Here is a 19,402-nt window from a genome sequence, read left to right as displayed (position 1 = left end):
ATATTGCAAAACATTCCTGAAAAAGGTAAAGACATGTAGCTAAATGCATGTATCTATATGTAGTAAGGGGGTGAGGAAAAAGAATTTTTTCACGGATTACTGAGGATGCGACTCTCGGACTTAGTGGTCAGACCTGAAAGAAATACTGAAGGCACCATGAAGTAAGGGCTGATTGCATTTCCATTAAAAAAAAAAAATCACTGCTAGGAAATCCAGAAAAGTGGTGGCAATGGAAATCTGAAAATCTCAGTTTTTATGAAATTTCCTTTAAAAAAGTACAAATAAGTGTAAAAATACCACACCACAAAAAGTCTCTTAAATTGCCAGTATCATGTTCAGTGCGAACATGAAGAAAATGCAAGTCTAGTTAGTATTTTCCTCTTGTTCCTTTCCAGTGATAATAAATTCGTTTACATAAGCCACATTTTTTCTAAAGTCACTTTTCTTCCAGCACAGTAAGTTTTGAAGCAATAATATTTGTATGCCTTTCTTTTGAGGGAAGGTGCTACAGTACTAAGAACTGAAATTACATAGTAAATTTGAGAAATGGGCTTTACTCTATTTTTCTGTCCAAGCCACACCTTCAGTACATTTTTTTGTAAAAAAACCCAACCAAACCAACAAACCAACATGTTTAAGGCTGTGTAAAGCCCACTCAACATTATTTTGTACTGGCTTATTTAACTCATGCAGGTTTAGTTTCTTACAACTGAAAATAGGCAACTGAATTTCAGCAGAAGAGGGTCCGAGAGGCAATGGAAATATAAAACAGTTGGGAGCTCTTTTTGGCTACAAGAAGAACATTAAAAATGAAACGATGCAAGAGAAAGACACTCCCTCACTGTTCAACTACTACTTAGGTTAAAGCGATGGTGGCTGAAACCTGGTACCCACTAATGGCCGACTTATGGCCTGTATCAAATGAATTTGACCAGTTTTCAGAGGAAAAGTACCCATGTCACAAACCTATTACTATAATTAGCAATCTTGATGGTAGTCCTAGCGAAAAGGACAAGGACTCAACGAGCTATGGAAAATGAACCATTCTCTCACATGCAGAGGTGGCTTCTCCAGGTCAGGGGTAAAGCATACTGTTAAAGTAGTCTGAGAAAAGATGTACTGATGCTTTAGTTCCCTAGGCTGTCAACCTTCTACCATTCTGAAGAATTCTGAAACAAATTCATTAAAAAAACCCCCCGAACAACACACAACACAAACAATCAAAGGAATTCTTCCTTTTCCCCCCTTTTCAACTGACAAGTAAGCCAGAAAATGTGATCAGGTTAGGACATAAGAATTATGATAATAGAACATAAAGCTCAAGTAAGAAAATACGAGACTTAAAATACAAAAATATAGCCCCATGTATTACAGAAAAAACACCCCCATCATAAATAGCTAATGTTGAAGGGATAGTTACAGCAGCCAAGGCTTCCCCTGTACAGTTACTCTAATTTATGGAGGATAGCCTGACAAATGTCGACACTCTTTTCCTTACACTAGTAAAGTATCTCAGCAATCTACAACAAAAGACCTGATTTTACCAGGTTTTATTTCTCATGCAAAATTCTTCATTACTATTATTATTCAACTTCTGTTATTCAGTGTTTGTCTTCCTAGTGTGTCTAGGCAGGTAACTTATATGAGAAAAAACAGGTTAAGTCTCTGATTGTTAAAATTTGAAACATTTCCAAGACCCTCTAAGATGTTCTTGTGATGAATGGCACAAGCTAGAGTAGCTCTCAAATTAGCAGATAAGTAGTTGTGCAGATAAAGACAAAAATTCAAAATTAGAAAAAAGGACAAAAGACACAAAAGCCTTACTTGCTTCAGAATGCATTAGTAGTTTTAATAAGGATTAAAAAAATAGTCCCAATTAGCAGATGAACAGCTACCAAGAATCCCTATCTACCCACCTCTTCTTTTCATATTTTAATTTAAGTTTCAATCTTTGAAAAGCATTATCATTGGAAAGTATACAGGTTCAGGTAAAAGATTTTGTCTGGAGGCTTATATGACTTTTTCTATGACATTAAGAAACCAAGTTCATTAACACATTAACAAAAGGCATCATCAGGATGTTTCTCTGCACCTTGATCTCAGTTTGAGATTCCTTAGTTTTGTATAAAGATTAAGAAGATGGATTTTAATCTAGTGATAGTGGCAATGTGTACACCTATCATTACAACTCCTCTGAGGAATCTTGCAAATTTGCCTACTATAATTTCCCCATCCTTCTTATTATATTCTCACAAGGCTGCTCTTATTTCTCCGCCTTCCTTCACCTTCTGCCTTTCTTACTTTCACTGCTTCACTTTGCTTTGTATTCTTATCCATTATCTCATTCCCTACAGTGCATATCTGGTTTGAAGGGACCAAAGTTAAGCTTTCAATTACAGGTACAACCATTTTCCCTTTCCTCTTAGATTTCTAAGCATCTCTAATGTGATATTTACAATTGCCAATGGACACATTCTTCTAACAATGTCCTTGCAGGTTTCGGTAACTTCCATGTCACTTACCTGCTCTTGTCAATGATTTTTCTCAGCTAGGCTTAATATCTGCCCTTTGTCCTCCTGGACATTTCTTCTCTCTTAAACCAAATAAAATCTTGCTCTTTTCTAAATTCCACTGTTTTCTGCTTGGGTTCTTTTAATTGCCTTACAATTTTTAAAATGTTCTCTTCTCAAGATTATCTTCAAACATTTCCCACATTTGTGATAATTTCACAATGTTCTACCTCAACCTTTTCTTCCTCTGAACTTCGTTTCTGGGCTATCTCATCCATAAAAGCTAAAAACCTACTCATTTCTCTACTTCATACTGTGCATACAGACCCTTAATTCAGTATTCTTCAGAGCCTCAGTGAGTGAGAAGCTCATTGCATCTAAAGTACCAGAAAGCATTGTAACCACATTTTATGGATCCCTTTGGATATAACCATTAATTCTAGCCTGTAATCTAGGCTTAGCTTAGACTAAGCTTTCTCTGTATCTGCATAACTCAGCTTTGCCTCTTATTCTCTCTTCATAGTATCTCTAAGAGGTTTCTTACCCAATCCACTCAACCTCTTGACCATGTCATCATCACTTACATCTAAACATCACAATACTATTCCCTCTGCTCTTGGAAAATGCAAGCTTGTGTCTTGGGGTGACTTTATGATGTGTATCCCCTATCGCTGCTCTATGCCCAGACATGATTCCTGTGCCTTTCTGTGCCTTTAAAACTGGGTGCAAAAGAAAGAAAAAAAGCCAGACAAACTTTTCAAAGCAGCTTGTACTCCAAGGACACAGAGATAGCAGCTGCTGCTCCTGAAGAGCAGAGAAAAGCACCTTCCGTCTTTTCCCAGCTCTTGGCTCCTTTTCTCAGAAGAGATGGAGAGTTAAACTCCTTTGTTTCCCTGGGACTTCATCTTCTTCTTCTTCTCTTCTGGAACTGTTGAGAACACCAGAACTCACTGGGAGAGCTTTCCACTGAGGCCTGGAGGGGCCTACGTTGGACCCAGCTCCAGAGAAAAGAGAGAGAGACCACACCCACAGAAAGGACTGACATCTTCCCAGGTTTCTCTCCACAGCGAGAGCTTTCATTATTTAGCATTATTCTTTTCCCATTGTGCATTGTGTCTGTTAAATAAATAGTTTTTTTCCCTTTCACTTTCCTCCAAGAAAATTTTTTTCTTCCCAAACCCAGTGGGGGAGGGATGGCTGTAACCTGCACTCTATCAGAGGACGTTCAAATTCGGACGTTCCTCTAAATTTGTCTCAATCTGGGACAGCTTGCCATATTAATATTTATTCAGCAGGCTGCTGTAAAGGTTGTTTTTCTTGCCTACAACCCTGATCTTGTCATCTTTCTCTGTACTCCTCCAGGTAAGTTGCAAGTTGTCGTTTCCAAATGCTTCACAACAGTTCACTTCCCTATTTTTCATCTCTCATTCAATATTGAAAGAACAAGTCCCTTCTTTAATCAGCCCTAATGTCAGTCTACATCTTCCACTTAACTTTTCAAGCAAGCACCTGTACAATTTTCTTCTGCTACTTTATCCATAACATTCACAAACTCACTCCATTGTCCTTGAAACTGTCCTTTAAAATAGCACCTTCAAAAACTGAAAAGAGGCTCTTGTGCCTCCAACTCTGCCTCTCATGCTGACTTCAGTTATCCTTATTATCCTTCCTCACCATATCTATCTCTGGTCTTAGGTCACAGATTTTCTAACACAAGCTGCCTTTTTGCTCTGTGTTTACACAGTATCTGGTGCAACAATTCATGATGAAACCTCAACACATTAACATGGTAATATGAAAGAAGAAAAAAATCACCGCACCCAACTATGGGCCTCTTCAAACTTAGATATTCTATGATTCCATGATCCTATCTAGGTTTTCCTGCCTAAAAGTTCCTTTTTAAAAGTGTATTATTAAGTTACATACGTGCCTTATTCCTTATTCTAAGAACATATTTTCTCTCTCTTATTTTGTACAACATATTTTGCTAAAATTCAGATGGGAACATTACAGCTTTGTCTTCAAAACTAACAGTCCTAACACACATTTGCTGTGTATCAAAAGCTACTAAGTTTTTGGGACATAATTAATGCACTGCATGTAAATACAACTGTTGTAGAATATTTTTTTTCATTTTGTAGACACATCACAAGCCAACATTCAGCAAAAGTGTGGCTATTTATTTAAAAGAAGTGAGAATATCTTGTATGAAAAAGATATTAATAAAAAATCACCAGTTGTGTTTGTGAATTTGCCTTTTCACATTCCTCCTCTACATCCCTACAATCTAAATCAGCCTTTATTTGGAAACTGACTACTGTTTTTAGCCAGTGCCACGCAGTACATTTGAAAAAAAAAATTGATGGTTCTCAAATTCTAATTCAGAATGATACAGTATAAAAAACCCACACAATTTCAAAGTGCAAGACAGCATAAGCGCATAGGACACCACTGTACTGATAGGATCAGACCTGTGCAAAAACATGAAGGAAAAGAAGCCTCTTGCTCTATGGAAAATAATCTACCCATGGGGAGGATAATCAAGGCAATCAGAAGAAAAAAACCCAAGAATGTGACGTGAACAAGGCAGGTCCAGAAGGACCAAATGGAGGAAGAATTAAAAACAGCAGAGATGATGTAGTTCACAGGTGTTTCAATTCTCAGGGCAGAAGGGACCACAATACACATCCAAGATTTCAAATTTCTGTATCAAGCCCATATATCTCAGGAAATTAACACGTGTTTCAGAAAGATTCAAACACATTCACTGCTTAAGAAACTATCACTCCCCATGGAAAGATGTTCTAATGTACTACCATTCTGTCAAATCTCATTTTTTTTCTAGACTGAATTTGCCTAGCTTCAATTTCTATATCTTGTTAGGTACTTGTAAACTAGATTAAAGACCGATCTTCTATTAAAGATTTTTTTTTCTTCATATGAGACTTTCAGATCAAAATCAATTCATTTCTTAACAATCAAGTAATTTCTTTGACAAGTAAATGGAGCTCTTTAACTCTCTCATTTCCAAACCCTGATTCATTCTTCTGCCCCTTTCCTGAACCTCATCCATTTTCAGTATCCTTGGTTAATGTCTGAATAACTATTAACTGAGTATTAATGAAATAAACAAAGACAACACTGTAAACATAATTTTGTCAAAATTTAAAGCTTTTTCATGGCAAAGATTAGTCCAGAGTGCCTGTGAAGGAGAGAACCTACTGAAAGTGTGTGATGACTTGATGACTGCCTACTAATGTAGAGACAAGTTAGACAAGGAAGGGTAGACAAAGGTACAGTGGTAACAACATAAACCAGGAAATAATATAGAAGGTGGCTGAAATGATGGATACGAAAAAGGAATGGAACAAATAATCTTTGACTCTAACATCTCAAGCAAATTTTCCTTTAAAGCCCTGGGAAGAATGATATAAACCTGCTCGTATCAGTGTTCTCCCTCTAATCTTTTTGTGCAGCCCAAGAGAGTACAAGAGGAATAGTTTTACCAAGAGCAATTTTTTTAAGCTAAGAGGAGACTACCATGAAATAGTCAAAGATCTGAGGAAGAATGATTTAAAATTATGCAATGTGATACTTTTACACCTTACTTTTTTCCCTGTTATTCCAAACTCATAGAAATTTTTTTACAAAGCTTTTGAATTTTTCCTCCTTATGTATTCTTATCTGGCCTCATAAAGAAGACAGACAAAGCTACCATGCAATTTAAAATACGCTTAATTAAGTCAACACAACTGTGTGAAATACACAAATAGGAGAGGCTTGGAAGTTTGTGAAAGCCAGCTGGTATAATTAAATGGTATAAAAGATTATTTGATTATTCCTCCAAAATCTGAAGTTGCACCCAACTGAAGAAAGAATCACAAACTTGCAAAATTAAATATAATAATAAAATCCTGAAGGGCAAAAATAAGGGAACTCTTCCTTTTGTGCTAAATCTTCCTGCCAGCTGATAATTGGGATACAGAATGGGCACTCACAGAGGATAAGAACATTTCAGAGAGGTGAAATTAATTCTTTGCATCAGTGCAAAATATTCACTTCACTGTAGAAGAAACTGAAGACATTTCACCTCAGAAGCCTTTATTGATATGTCTTCTGTAAAAGGAAGTCGTGTTTTAGAAAATGAGCCCTTCAAAGGCATTAGCAAGTATGCAGATAAGGGCCATCTGGGTAAGACAGCCTGCCTCTGATTCCAAAAAGCTATTGGCAAAGACGCTCACGATCAACATTCTAGGAAAATAGACTGTCAATGAAGAAGAGTCCTGACATGGTTAAATAATAGAACAAAAGACAGGGAACAGGGTAGTAGCAAATGGTCAATTCTCACAGTGGAGGGACATAATCAGCAGAGTTCCCCTGGGATATGTTCTATTCAAAATGTTTACAAGAGATGAGCACCGAGGTGGCAAAGTTTGCTGATGGTAAGAAGTCATTCAAGATAGTAAGGAAAAGAGCAGACTGTGTAGGATTCCAGAAGGATGAAACTGAGTAATTGGACAATAAAATGACAGATTAAATTCAGTGTGGATAAATGCAAAGTGCACAATGGAAAAAATAATTCTCACTTGATATAGAAAATGAAGGTGTCCAAACTGACCATCACTGGAAAGCTCCTGATGTTGTGACAGACAGTGTCATGAAACTATTAGCTCTGCGCTCAACTGCAGTGAAAAAAGCAAATCACTGTTAGGCATTTTTAGAAAGGAAACAAAAAGTGTAATTATTGCACTACATATACCTTTTTTTGCACACTTTGAATGCAGTACTGATCACAGTCATCTAAAAATAGTGAAAAAAATTGAAACCGGAAAAGATACAGAGCAGGGCAAGTATGATCAGAGGTGTGGAATGCTTTGCACCTGAGTTTTCTGTGATAAAGATCTACAACTTCAGAATGGACATGAGCACACAAACCATTCTTCCCACTATACATGAAGTGATCAAATTAAGTGAGCAGGAAGCAGCAGCCATTTCTTCCTAACCGAAGAGCAGGAAATGTTCCTTTTGGCAGCTTCCTCCTTACCAACAGATGCTGTCATGCAAGAGTGTTACTTGAGGAGACAGGAAAAGTAGTTGGAAGAAAGGGATTCCTTTAGGGTTGCTAAGGTGACAAACACAGCGAATTCAATAAAATGTTCTCTGAAAGTTTGAATTTACCAACACTCAGGACATTTTGACAAATGAAACAAGAGACAGAGTCTTTATTAAGTCTGTTCCATATTGATGGAACCTGCTACATGACCAGCTGATATCAGGAAGGTTATGAAGTTGACATATTTGAAGAACATTGCAGTAAGGTAAAATATTCACTTTGCAATTATAAAGAGGCAACTAATACAAGAACAGAATCAGGACAATATAGCTCAGTGCTCTATCATTGAGACCTCATCCACTGTTATGCTTGATGTCATTTAGTATTTTGAAAGACTTTTTTTCATTATGGATTTAGTTCTGGATGCTTGTAATTGCATTACATTGGTAAGGAACACTAAAATCTTGGATAAAATTATAACCTCTCTGTTAGTCTTTAAGCAGAAGGAATTTTCCCTTTTGGTTACATGGTTATTCATTCTTGATGTAGGCTGTCAACATGAATGTGGAATGAATAAAGAGTATATGATACACTATTACTAATCAAACCAAAGGGTGCACAGCCACAAGCATTTCTCTTACTGGCTTGGTATTACATGTCCTTGTTTACATCCTCATGTGAAAAGTAATCTCTCTGAGGCAACTCTTAGCAAAACAATAGACTTGCCCACAGCTAAAACTCCACAGGTCCCATGTCAGCAATTAGAACACAACTTTTGTTCTTAACAGATTTCCACATTCTTGGACAAGGGAATCTGAAGGAAGAACAAATTCCCTAGTCAGAGGACAGACTGAGTCTGTTAACCTGCAGGATATATTGCAGGCCTTCAGTAAAGTTTTTCCATCATGACATTTGTAATAACACCGATTTTTCAAACTTCTACTACCCAAACAGATGTTTCAGGAAGATTTACCCACTAAAACAAATAGAAGATAAAGAGCAAGGATTCCTTGACTTTGTTATTGCTAATTTATTGATTGGTGGACCTGTTAAAACAATGATATAATGCATGTCAAACCAGTAACAGCTGATAGTACAAAGAACGCTGTCAGGATAGATCACATGCTAAGTTATAGGGTAAAAAATACGATTCATGCATAATTTTTGAACTGTGACAAAAATAAAATTGTTAAACCCATACATGGTATTAATACCCTTCACTACGGCAAGACATTACTAGTAACTTGATGGTATTACTGTACCTATTTCTAGTAAACATAAGTGAGAAATCCTAGGCATATTCATGAAAAATAAAAATAAAATAGAATTTTATATCCACTGCAAAGTAAACTGTTTACTAAATGTCTATTATTACATTATAAAACATAATATGACAAACTGCCAGTTTGGCTTACATTACCGTATTTTTAAACAATAATTAAGAGTTGGCAGAGGGCTACATAAGTGCTCATTTACTGCATTTTGTACACATCTAAATAAATAAATGTATGGCAGATTGTCTTAATCTGACTTGTCTTGGCTGATACCAGATTGTTCCTTTTTGTTCCGTACAGGTTTTGGCATATTTTCCAAGCATAGACTTAAATATCCAGAGCAGTCACAAACTGACTCTCATAATTTCTGCTCCTGTGCAAGGAAAAGAGTGCGAGATCCTGACATAAGACGAAGGTGCTGTGAGAAGCGTCTATTCCGAATTATCTTCCATATGGAAAGAATCTTTGAACTTTGCACTGCCCACTGTGAAGCTGCAATACTGGACACTGTCTAAAGGAAAAACCACACCTTCTCCAGATTAAATTGATGCTCAGAAAGTCACTTACCTACATCACTATATTCATTTACCTGCAAGATCTGATCAATATAAAAGAAGTCACTGAATGCCACTTTGCATGCCAGTGTTGCATTCTGCCCTCCAAAACACTATCTTTTCTTCATTTTCTTGTGGGTTTTTTTCCTCCTTTTTTTTCTCCCCATAACCATTATGTAACTAAGGTTTTCATTAGCAGGAAAAGTGAATCAAGCTTACAGTAATATTTCAGACTTTACATCATCCTTTTAGTTCCTTCAAGGCATTAAGAAGGGATCATATCACTTTGTTGCTGTGTCACAAGTCATTACTGAATCTGAAGGACTGATCAATCCATTACAGAGTCATTTGAATACTTATTTTATAAAACTTTATACTGTTACAATGAATCTGCAAAAGCCTTAAGAATGTAGAATTAAAAAGCAAGCATTTATTATAATGAGTCTTATATTTTCATATAGTACTTACCATAATTTTGTAATTTAATAATTTCATTTATGCAAATAAGGCCTCAGATGCTATTGCACTCAAGAAGTTAAACACTTGACATCTTTACTCCTTAAAATGCAACATTTTATGACGTCTAGATATGTTTATTAATTAGTGATTATTAACACCCAGTAAGCAACATCATGTCTTGTAAAAACACAATCTTTCTTCACAGCATGAGGCTGAAATCTATTATTCACTGATTCCATATGCTGAAATACACTCAAATGATCACAAATGACCTTAAGCATTAGATAAATGTAAATGAGCACAGGGTAGAAAATGTGCTTTTGATTGATATCTAAAAGACCAGGTTTGAAGTCTTGACAAGGGATGAAATCTGAAATCTCACACAAAGTATAGTGTAATTGGAAATCTAAAAAAATCTAAGCTTCTGGATGGACACAGCACACAGCCTCTCCTCTGCGGAGTGTCTGAGGCTGCTCACAAGAGGTGTTCAGAATATGGAACCTGAAAGACCATTCCTTGGGATCCACATGGCCTTTGTCTACTTGGCAGGCTCTTATTAGGATGCAGAGATGTATCTCTAAGTTATATGCACACATACCCTAATGAAGGCAGAATTTTTCTAGCCCTAAGTGCTCACTTAAACGAACTTCTCTACACAGAATGGCTACATAGGCATAGGGTTAAATGACACGAATGATAGCCATTAAAATTGTATGGGTTTAACCCTCTGTGTGAGTAAGCTTATTCTGCACTAACACTTTGCCTTTCTCAGCCCTTTTTCAGCTTTACTTTTGTCAGTTTTAGAAGGACTGAGTGCCCTTCTGCACTGTGAGTCATCAAAAAAAAATTTTAGACACACAAGAGTGTACTTTGGGTACTTTGCTCTTGGGTAACCATTTTCTAATTCTTAACCTTATACCACGAATATGAAGTGCTTTATAATCTACTTTTAAAGTACTAGAAGAGATGAATACACTGTGCTTGGTTCCCATGCTCCCTTTCTGTCCTCACAGTGAACACATTAATGATCACACAGACAGGATGACCAAAAAATCTCCCATGGATGCTCCAACAGGGGCTACCTCAGGGGCAAATGGGATTTGCTGCCACCCTGAATTCTCAGAGCTATTTAAAATGAAACCTGCCAGAGATTTAGATACACTCATACCAAATCTCATTTTCAGTACTACGGGTAGTGTTGACTCTGAAGCAGCCAAATTTCAACCGTACACTAAATCACAGGTTGAAGAGACATATTTAAAAAAAGATAAAAAGGAAAGAGAGGTTATGTCACCAAGGTTAGCCATACTGTATTTGCTAATTTTTTTTTAATACTTCTAAATTTCTGCCTTGCATCACTTACCTTCTTTTATTATATAGGCACCTGTGTCAGCATCAGTAACACAGGTCACACTTTCACACTTTTGCATACATTTCACATCTACATTAATACAGAAGTACATGCAAGAATCAGTAAAAAATTTAGTAGAATCTTACCAGCTTGACACCTTCTTAGCCTTAAATACTCCAGCATTTTTGTTTCTTGTGATGATCTCATTTACATCTGTAGTATAATTGTTAAGAATTATCTACAAAACCAGAGCAACAATAAAAATAATAAACCCAACTCTTCTGCATTTCTAATGTCTTCATAACATTCTTATTTGTTTGTTCTTCTTTAATCTGTGCTAAGAGTCAATCTTTTTTCAGAAACATACATTTTATATTGCTACTCCAGCACATCAGCCATATATCTACACAGCAATTTGCTCTAGTTTCCTACCACTATTTACTTTTTCATTTAAGGAATTTATAGCCCTGTAGCTATAGAGGGAAGTGAAAAAAGATGTCCCATACCTCAGATATATTTAAAGGCACTTATTTAAAAATATAAGATTTAAAGCCATGGAGAACTGAAATTTTTTCACACAACCACTAAATGTTCAGTTTAGTTCACGCTGCTTTTCACCTTTCACTGAATCACTATACCCAGTGCGGAAGTAAGCTGAAGGCTTATGTATTTTGAGAACCTACCCACAAGACACACACCTATGTTCCTGGTGAATCCAACACACAATAGGAGCACCTTAACCTATAGGCAAAGGAGTTTCCAGTCCATTTGCTTTCTTGAGAATGGTTTGGAACCACCTAAAAAAGAGTGCAAAGCAATAATGCCTTTTTTCCCCCTCAGATACCACAACAGTACCTCAGCCTTGTGTCTCAGCTTCTTGTAGTTTGGAAGTTCATGTCACAAATTTGGGTTGCCATTCAGGCAGGTTAAAGCAAGGACTATCAAGGAAAAGTTTCTGGGGGAGCTGAGCCCAGTCATCTATGGCTAGAAAGACAATCTTCATAATCAACCATTTGTGGTTAGTGAGAAGGCACTGAAAGGAAAAGGTGTAGCAAGTAAGTGAAAACTATGAGAATATTAATTGTTACTCAGTGTGAATCTATACAGATCTGAATGGTTCACTTTCAAAGGTAAATAATTATCTTAAACAAACATTTTTGGTGAAGATGTAGAAGAGCCCTCTTTTTTATTTAAGGTATGGGAAATCTGAAGCTAATTAGGAGGATGTTTCTAGGTCCACAAAATATGTCAGAGCTATCAAAAGTGCTCTTATAAGAAAATGGAATATGAGAGTCAGGCAAATTTGAAATATCACTGATATATCTTTTTCTTTTATTTGATACATCTTTTTCTTTGCTTTGTTGAAATCACATAATTGGCCTTCCTAACAGAGTTGGTTATTTAAGAAAAGTTATTTCAGGAAAGCCTCTATCCAAACATGGGAAAAGACAACTGGTATTTTGTGAAGTCAAAAACTAGAAATGGAATGACAGAAAACTGGTTTAAACAAATGTCTGTAGTTTGGATGTGCCCTTTAAATCTTTTTCACAATATGAGGAGCAGCAAATGAATGGTCTATACCTGTACAGCAAAAGGAAGGCATAAATAACTTCATGAGCAAAGCATACTGCCTTTAAGTAGGGGCAGAAATAACATTGTTGATAAATTAGCTACACTGCACTTAAATTATATAACTGAGCAAAACTATTAATAATGGTTATAAACATGTTAACACTAGCTTTTAAAAATTATTTATGAGCCCATGTCTTTGGGCATTCAGGCTAAACATGACCCTTCTAACCTAAATTTCCCAGGACTGTTGAAAGATCCATACACTGTATTTTAATGGCCATTATAGTGCACTGCAACAATGTTTTGTATTATTGATGCTTTCAGACAGTAGTTCAAGTCACCAGTGCATGGTGTGAAACAGAGCTAAGGCAGAAAGTACACAGCTTCTCTGAAACAGGAGACAATTTTTACTAAAATGAACCTCATCCTTGGATATGGACATGTCAAAGTGAGTAAAGATACTTCCAGAGTTTTGAGGAAATAAAATTTGATGTTCCTGACTGACTTACGTCACAGATATTAGCTAAGTTGGAAAATTTGTATTTGAATGCATATCACCCATAGTTACAATGAGGGATGAATCTGATAACTTTGCCCACGTGTATCTTTCTTATTCTCTTGAAATGTCTATATTTTTAATCCTGATACTTTCCTTATTTAAATGATACTGAAAAAATTTAGATAAAACACACTAAATCAACAATAAAATTCTGAACAAGGTAGCAAAAGGAGTAGCATCTGTCTTGATTTTATTGATTTTGCAATATAAATTATCTATTTAATCAATTAAAACCTGCTCATGATAAACAAAAGGAGTTAGAGTGAAGTCTTTTAAATGGTCTAGCAGCTCAAAACATAATGTCCTTTTAAAAACCTCCATAAACATCACACATAAGATCATTGATTAATATAAAATATAGCAATATATTTCACAGTGAGAGGGTTAGAATGACAACAATTATGCGAAATTGACTAATTCTTAAAATTTTTTTAATTTCTAACGTTTCAATAACGTCCTATTATAGATACTGAAAACATACAGAGTGAATACTTCATGTGGCAGTATGAAATGGAGACTAATAGGAAGCACATAAAAAATTAAAAGAAAAAACAAATCCTCAAAAGCTTGAGATTTCACAAAGCAAAGCTGTTAGTTATGCTCACTGAATAGTGATAGCAACAACAAAAACAACAATAATTATGATGATGTTGATAATACAAAGGCAGATTCTCAGATGCAATGCACTATTGCCAGGTCGATTTTCAATTACATTTCACTGATGTATTCATTTGTTTCTTAATGTGCTCATCTTGCCCATTAAGAATAATTAGCAGGCTTGCTTGGTGATTTCCTGGCTTCTGACAGGGATTTTTTTCTTTTTTTGTTGACAACCACTTTTACTTTTTGGAAAGTAATTTTTGGATATTATAGTATGACTGGCATGTAATTTAAGCTTCCTAAGAAATTTAAAGGGAAGATGTAAACAGTAATTTTAAAACAAGATTATTTTAATCTAAAATACCTACATAAGAAACATAATACTAGGCATTAACTATTCCTGAAGAGCAGAATCTAGAAAAGAAAACAGTATTTTATCCCACATTACCTTAATTTGGTGTGCTAAACAATTAAAAAATACCATCTGTAATAATAAGAACTAGCAAAAATACATCATTTGTCATCAGTGGCACTTGGGCGAACGCCATTTCCAGTTACACCTAAAATTCTATACTGATTTCAGTGAGTCTGCTGTGGCTGAAACAGATCTAAATTTAGCCTAAACTTCTATTATAGCCAGTCACTATAGAAAAGAGTGCAAAAGAAAATTACCATAACATACATCATAAAATTACTACTGAAGTCCATAAACCATATAAAATGCAACATAAATTTTATTATGTGCACTTTCAAGAATACATTTCACCTACATGGTAAAGTTCTTAGCCTGCTGCACTTTGGCACCCTGCTAATATTAAGCCCATTGTAAAATCCAACACAATAAAAGCACTTTGAATGCTGAGCCTTCTGAGCACCAAATGTTAAAAAAGAAAAATAAATTCCTGTTAGAGCAGTCCACCAATCGCTTCTCTGAAAGGGATTCACTGTGTGAATACAGATGAAGACCTCTTGTAAGACTTTTGGGAACAGAAGACATTTCTAAAACATATTGTGAAAAACTAAGGTGTGATAATTAGATAACATTAACAGTATCTTTTTCAGGAATAAAAGCACTTTTATTTGTTTAATTCCAAAGACTGAGTGAATACTTTAGCACGCACCAATTTCCCTTGTTACAAAAGTCTTCTACATTTCAAAAAAGTTCAGGTATGTTTATGGAATCTGCTATGCAAGACATTTGCTGACTTGATGATTACTGAGCCCACCTGAAGCTTTTTTGTGGGTAAAATGACCTTTTGTTAAATACCTATGCTTCTACACAACATGAGTCTGTTTTTTTAGGCTAGTTTTGAAACACTTCTTTTTCTCCCACTTTTTTGATCTTTATAATTACATGGAAGAAAGATTGGAAGGGGTGGTGCTGATTAAAATACACAGAATAATGAATACTTCCTCCTCAGGACACAAGTCTTAACACCCTAGAATTTAACAAAATAAGAATCCCTGGAACACAGGTGAGAACTTGCCTTTTCAAGAAAAAAAGAGATTTTTAGCAGGCTTACTTCAAGTCTTAACAGACATGATCTAGGATTGCCTGTTTTTAACATGAAATTTTTCATGTGTTGTCCGCAGTTATAGTTACCTCAGTTACCTCAGAGAAAGTCTTTTTTAAAGGTAGTAGCTAAAATTATTGCACTGAAATGTCTCCTGCTTTAAGAGGCATCAGCAACTGCAATTTATTTAAGCCACAGATTAGTTTAACTCTTTTTTTTTACCAAGTATTCACTATGTTAGCTCTCAGATACACACAAAACTCAAATAGAAATAATTCTGATGCTTCAGTGGGCAAAACCTGAAAAATTAGCCTGCCTTAAAATGTAAATGGAAAGATTATCAAGGAACAAAAGCAAATAGATATCTTCCTTTTTTCCCTCTCAATTTCTAAGGGCTATTAGTATTCACTGTATATATCTGTTCTTGTTCTGTGCTGATATTTAATGTGGCCACAAATTATGCTCACTCATTCTCTTGCTTAGCCCAAGTCCAGTTCAATTTTCTGAACTATATGTTCCTATTAGAAGGGCATAATAGCAATTTATTCTAATATAAGAAATACAATGAAATACTTTCTACAAGGGACAGAGGAGTTTTCCAGTCTTACATCAAGAGAAATAATGATAAATTGGTAATTGATTAAGCAGACTAAATGGGTAATTTGTAGGCATTTATAACTTAGTAGCAACAATGAAACATTTCAACATACACTGGAAAAGCTCTGACAATATACGAATGCTGGGTATGTTTTAAGTATCTGAAAGTAGGAAAAAAACCCTAGCTCTTAGGCAAAACAGATACATGAAGGGGAGTTAATGATTTGATTCCCTGCTACACGTCCTGTAACGCGCAGCATGCACACATGAATCTTCCAGCACTCAACCACAAGACAAATATTTACTACTGTACATGCTCTATACCAACATGTGCATTTTTAATTAATGGAGAAAATGTGGCATTTATTATGGGTGAAGCTGCTGGTCTGTTCAAGATATTCCACATCTGTTTTTTAATTACTTATGTGGGGACTTTTTCTTAATATGCCCCATGCTGTCTGTCTTTATATCGATTGTTACTCAGCCAGTAAAAAGGAAGGAGCACAACAAACCAGTTTTCTATCTGAATAAGGATACTTTTGATGGCCTTTTCATTTCCATCAGTTAACAGAACTTCTTTGACATCTGCAGAAATAGCAACCTGAAAAAAAGAGCACAGCAAACAATGAGCAAATATGCTTGTCTGTGTGGAAGTGAAGACAGGAGTGACAAGCCTTCAGTATCATGCTTCCTCACCTATTTCTCTGTAACAATCTTCAATCTTTTTTCATTTTATGTCTGCATTATTTTAATCATTCAATCAAATCAGTCAATACTTTTATCATTCCATTTGCGGGAGCCTCTATCTTGCTATCATTCTGTTCCGTAATTGCATTGTGACAGCCGATGATGGTATTCTGAGAGGCTTTCATTTGCGGGCTTCTGTTTATCTAGTAGAGCCATCATACAAGGCTGTCACTCTGCCTTTCAGCTTGCTTCTGTCTGACTGCCTGATGCCCTTCATATAACTTTGCATTGCAGGCAGATGGCTTTGTAAGGGTAATTTTTTTGTGAGCTTTGACATGCTCGCACATTGGGCTGTAACCTCGACACATTGTATAAGAGCGACAGGTTTGTCAAATGCCAATCAGTGTAACAATATGCTTTTATTTGTAGAGACATAAAAACTTGTCTAATGCACTGCACTGCTACATAATATCTCCTGAATACATGACTCAGAACCCAGAGAATGGTGAACGACTCTCCTGAATGGCCAATCTAATTCAAAAGAATCTAATTACCGAGAGCTCTGGATCATGTTTGTTGGTGTAATAATGCAGGCAAAACATTAGCAGCTATATCATGGTGCTCCAACTGTGATTCGCCAGGCTATTCCTGTATCTTAGCAAATGGGACTATAATCTGAAAAAAAAAAAAGCTTCGGCTATGGCAATGAAAGACAGACCGTACGTGGCCTGGAATGTCACAACAAAAGATATTGACTACACCGAGGTAAAATGTTTCTGCTCATCGAGGCAACCATAAAATCAATATGATACGAAAGCAAGTCAATCTAGAAGGTCTCTCAAGACTCTGCAGCTTGACCGCAGCTGAGGCTGTTGACAGTTCTCTGACCCAGCAGTTGGAGGCACTGGAACATTTTTCCTTTTGTTTCTTCCTCTGAATGGGATTGGAATTGAGAAAAGACCTACCATGAGACCAGCCAAGCATGTCATGCCACCCCCTAGCTCACACACAGCAAGGTCCCTGAAAGAGAGAAAGGAAATGGTAGAACCCATACAAATTAGATGAAAATGGTCAGAGAGACATATATGTTACAAGAACAAATTGCCATCTGCAGTAAGAACTGAGCTACCAGGAAGTTGTGGAGACATGACTAGGCTACCTCATGTCGTTTTGCGTTTTAAAAATAATTATGAAATAGAAAAGTCACAAAGCAGGCAAATCAGTGGGGGTTCCCTCATTAGTGTTCAGAGCAACATTACCACCGCTGAGCTGAAAAATCTGAGAAGGTTCCCTTTTTTCCCTTGTCAATGGCTCTGTCTTTTAGAACTAAACTAGCTAGAGTAGCGAAAGATAATTGTTAGGAAAGGATAACAATGTTAATCCACATTCATTCTTGCAAAAACAGCTAGAGAAGTAAATGGGGAAATTAATATTATTTATATATCTCTCCATATAGTTATGCCTAAAAGCCTTTTTATATTAAAAAGAGAGAAGTTTTAAAGCAAGCTGTATACCACAAAATAATTACACCCGAAGAAATCCGATCCTTCAATTAGCACTTAAAACTGCAAGTGACCTACAAACAATGCTGTTATGAACAACGATGGGAACAGCAAACGGTTAAGCCTCAGAAAACTAAACGAAGTTAGTGTCAAGAGCCTAAACTGAGCCTGATCAAAGGGCTGAATACATGGTCTAAAAGGCTGCTTTTAACTTAGACCATACTGTGCTGTTATTAAGACGCGCATGTGAAATATAATTTGGCGCAGAGAGTGTGCCGGATGGGAGCTTGCAGGGGGAGCCATAAAGAACGTCCTCCAGAGCCATGGCCTGCCCCAGGAGGGGAGGAGGGAGGGATGCTGACCCCGCACCGAAACTGTGTGAAGCAGCGTCTGGGGCAAGGCAGAGCCTCAGTTTAGGAACACGCTGCTTTATAACAAAATCTGCGGCAACTGTTACAGTTGGCAGGAGCATTCCCATTGAGACACCTCTGACAGGCAGAAAATGGAATTTTAGCTAAACTGGTTGGTTGGGGTTTGGTTTTGTGGGGTTGGTTTTTTTTTGGGTTTGTTTTTTTTTTTTTTGGTTGCTTTTGTTTTGGTGCACCTTTTCTTCTCCCCTAAAACATGAACAGCTGAAAGTCTATTTTTATCTGAAAGGGTCACCTCCCTACTCACTCAACACTGATATTTAGGAAGAGCATCTAGGATGCCATATCAGTATCAGTATACAGATGCTGGTATTTTGTTCACTGAGGTGAGTGGACTATGCTGTATAACTGTATAATAATGCTCGCTGTCTGGACAGGTTAGATTTCTTTTTCTTAGACACCACAAATTTTATTTGAAAAAAGTCAAGTTGTCCTATTTAATCAAAATGAGACGAAAGAAAGACATAGTTTGGAGGAACAAGCTGTATGTAAACCCAATAAGAATATAAAACAAATACGGGAAATTTGCAATTTGGATTTTTAAACAGAATGATTATAGGTTTTTCCTCAAATAAGTTTTAGTTTTTCTATACCAAGTGTATTATATATATTAAAAGTATATACATATGGTTATATATAAGACTTTCAAGGCACTTACTCCTTTATAATAATCATACTTACTGAAATAAACACAGAAAGTATCCAGTGTGAGGCTTCCAGTGCATTTTGAACCAAATTTCTA

At 36.2% G+C, this 19,402-nt stretch overlaps 1 protein-coding gene across 2 annotated transcripts in view; it reads right to left on the bottom strand.

The window, feature by feature from the left end:
- The window catches only part of CAMKMT (calmodulin-lysine N-methyltransferase), a 249,437-nt gene that overhangs the window by 55,613 nt on the left and 174,422 nt on the right, over window positions 1–19,402 (bottom strand). For both annotated transcript variants that reach the window (XM_042051660.1, XM_042051662.1), the window contains exons 5-7: window positions 17,696–17,750; window positions 16,581–16,644; window positions 11,348–11,414 (exon numbers count right to left, since the gene is read on the bottom strand). In XM_042051660.1, the coding sequence (XP_041907594.1) occupies window positions 11,348–11,414; window positions 16,581–16,644; window positions 17,696–17,750 (186 nt within the window). The remainder of the gene's footprint in view (window positions 1–11,347; window positions 11,415–16,580; window positions 16,645–17,695; window positions 17,751–19,402) is intronic.

This window comes from Corvus kubaryi, unplaced genomic scaffold, assembly GCF_017639235.1.
Source record: "Corvus kubaryi isolate FWS band 111438036 unplaced genomic scaffold, C.kubaryi_AGA036_p1.0 76, whole genome shotgun sequence".
Taxonomy (NCBI): domain Eukaryota; kingdom Metazoa; phylum Chordata; class Aves; order Passeriformes; family Corvidae; genus Corvus; species Corvus kubaryi.
Note: the sequence above shows the minus strand (reverse complement) of the source record. Positions and strands in the feature narration are given on the sequence as shown.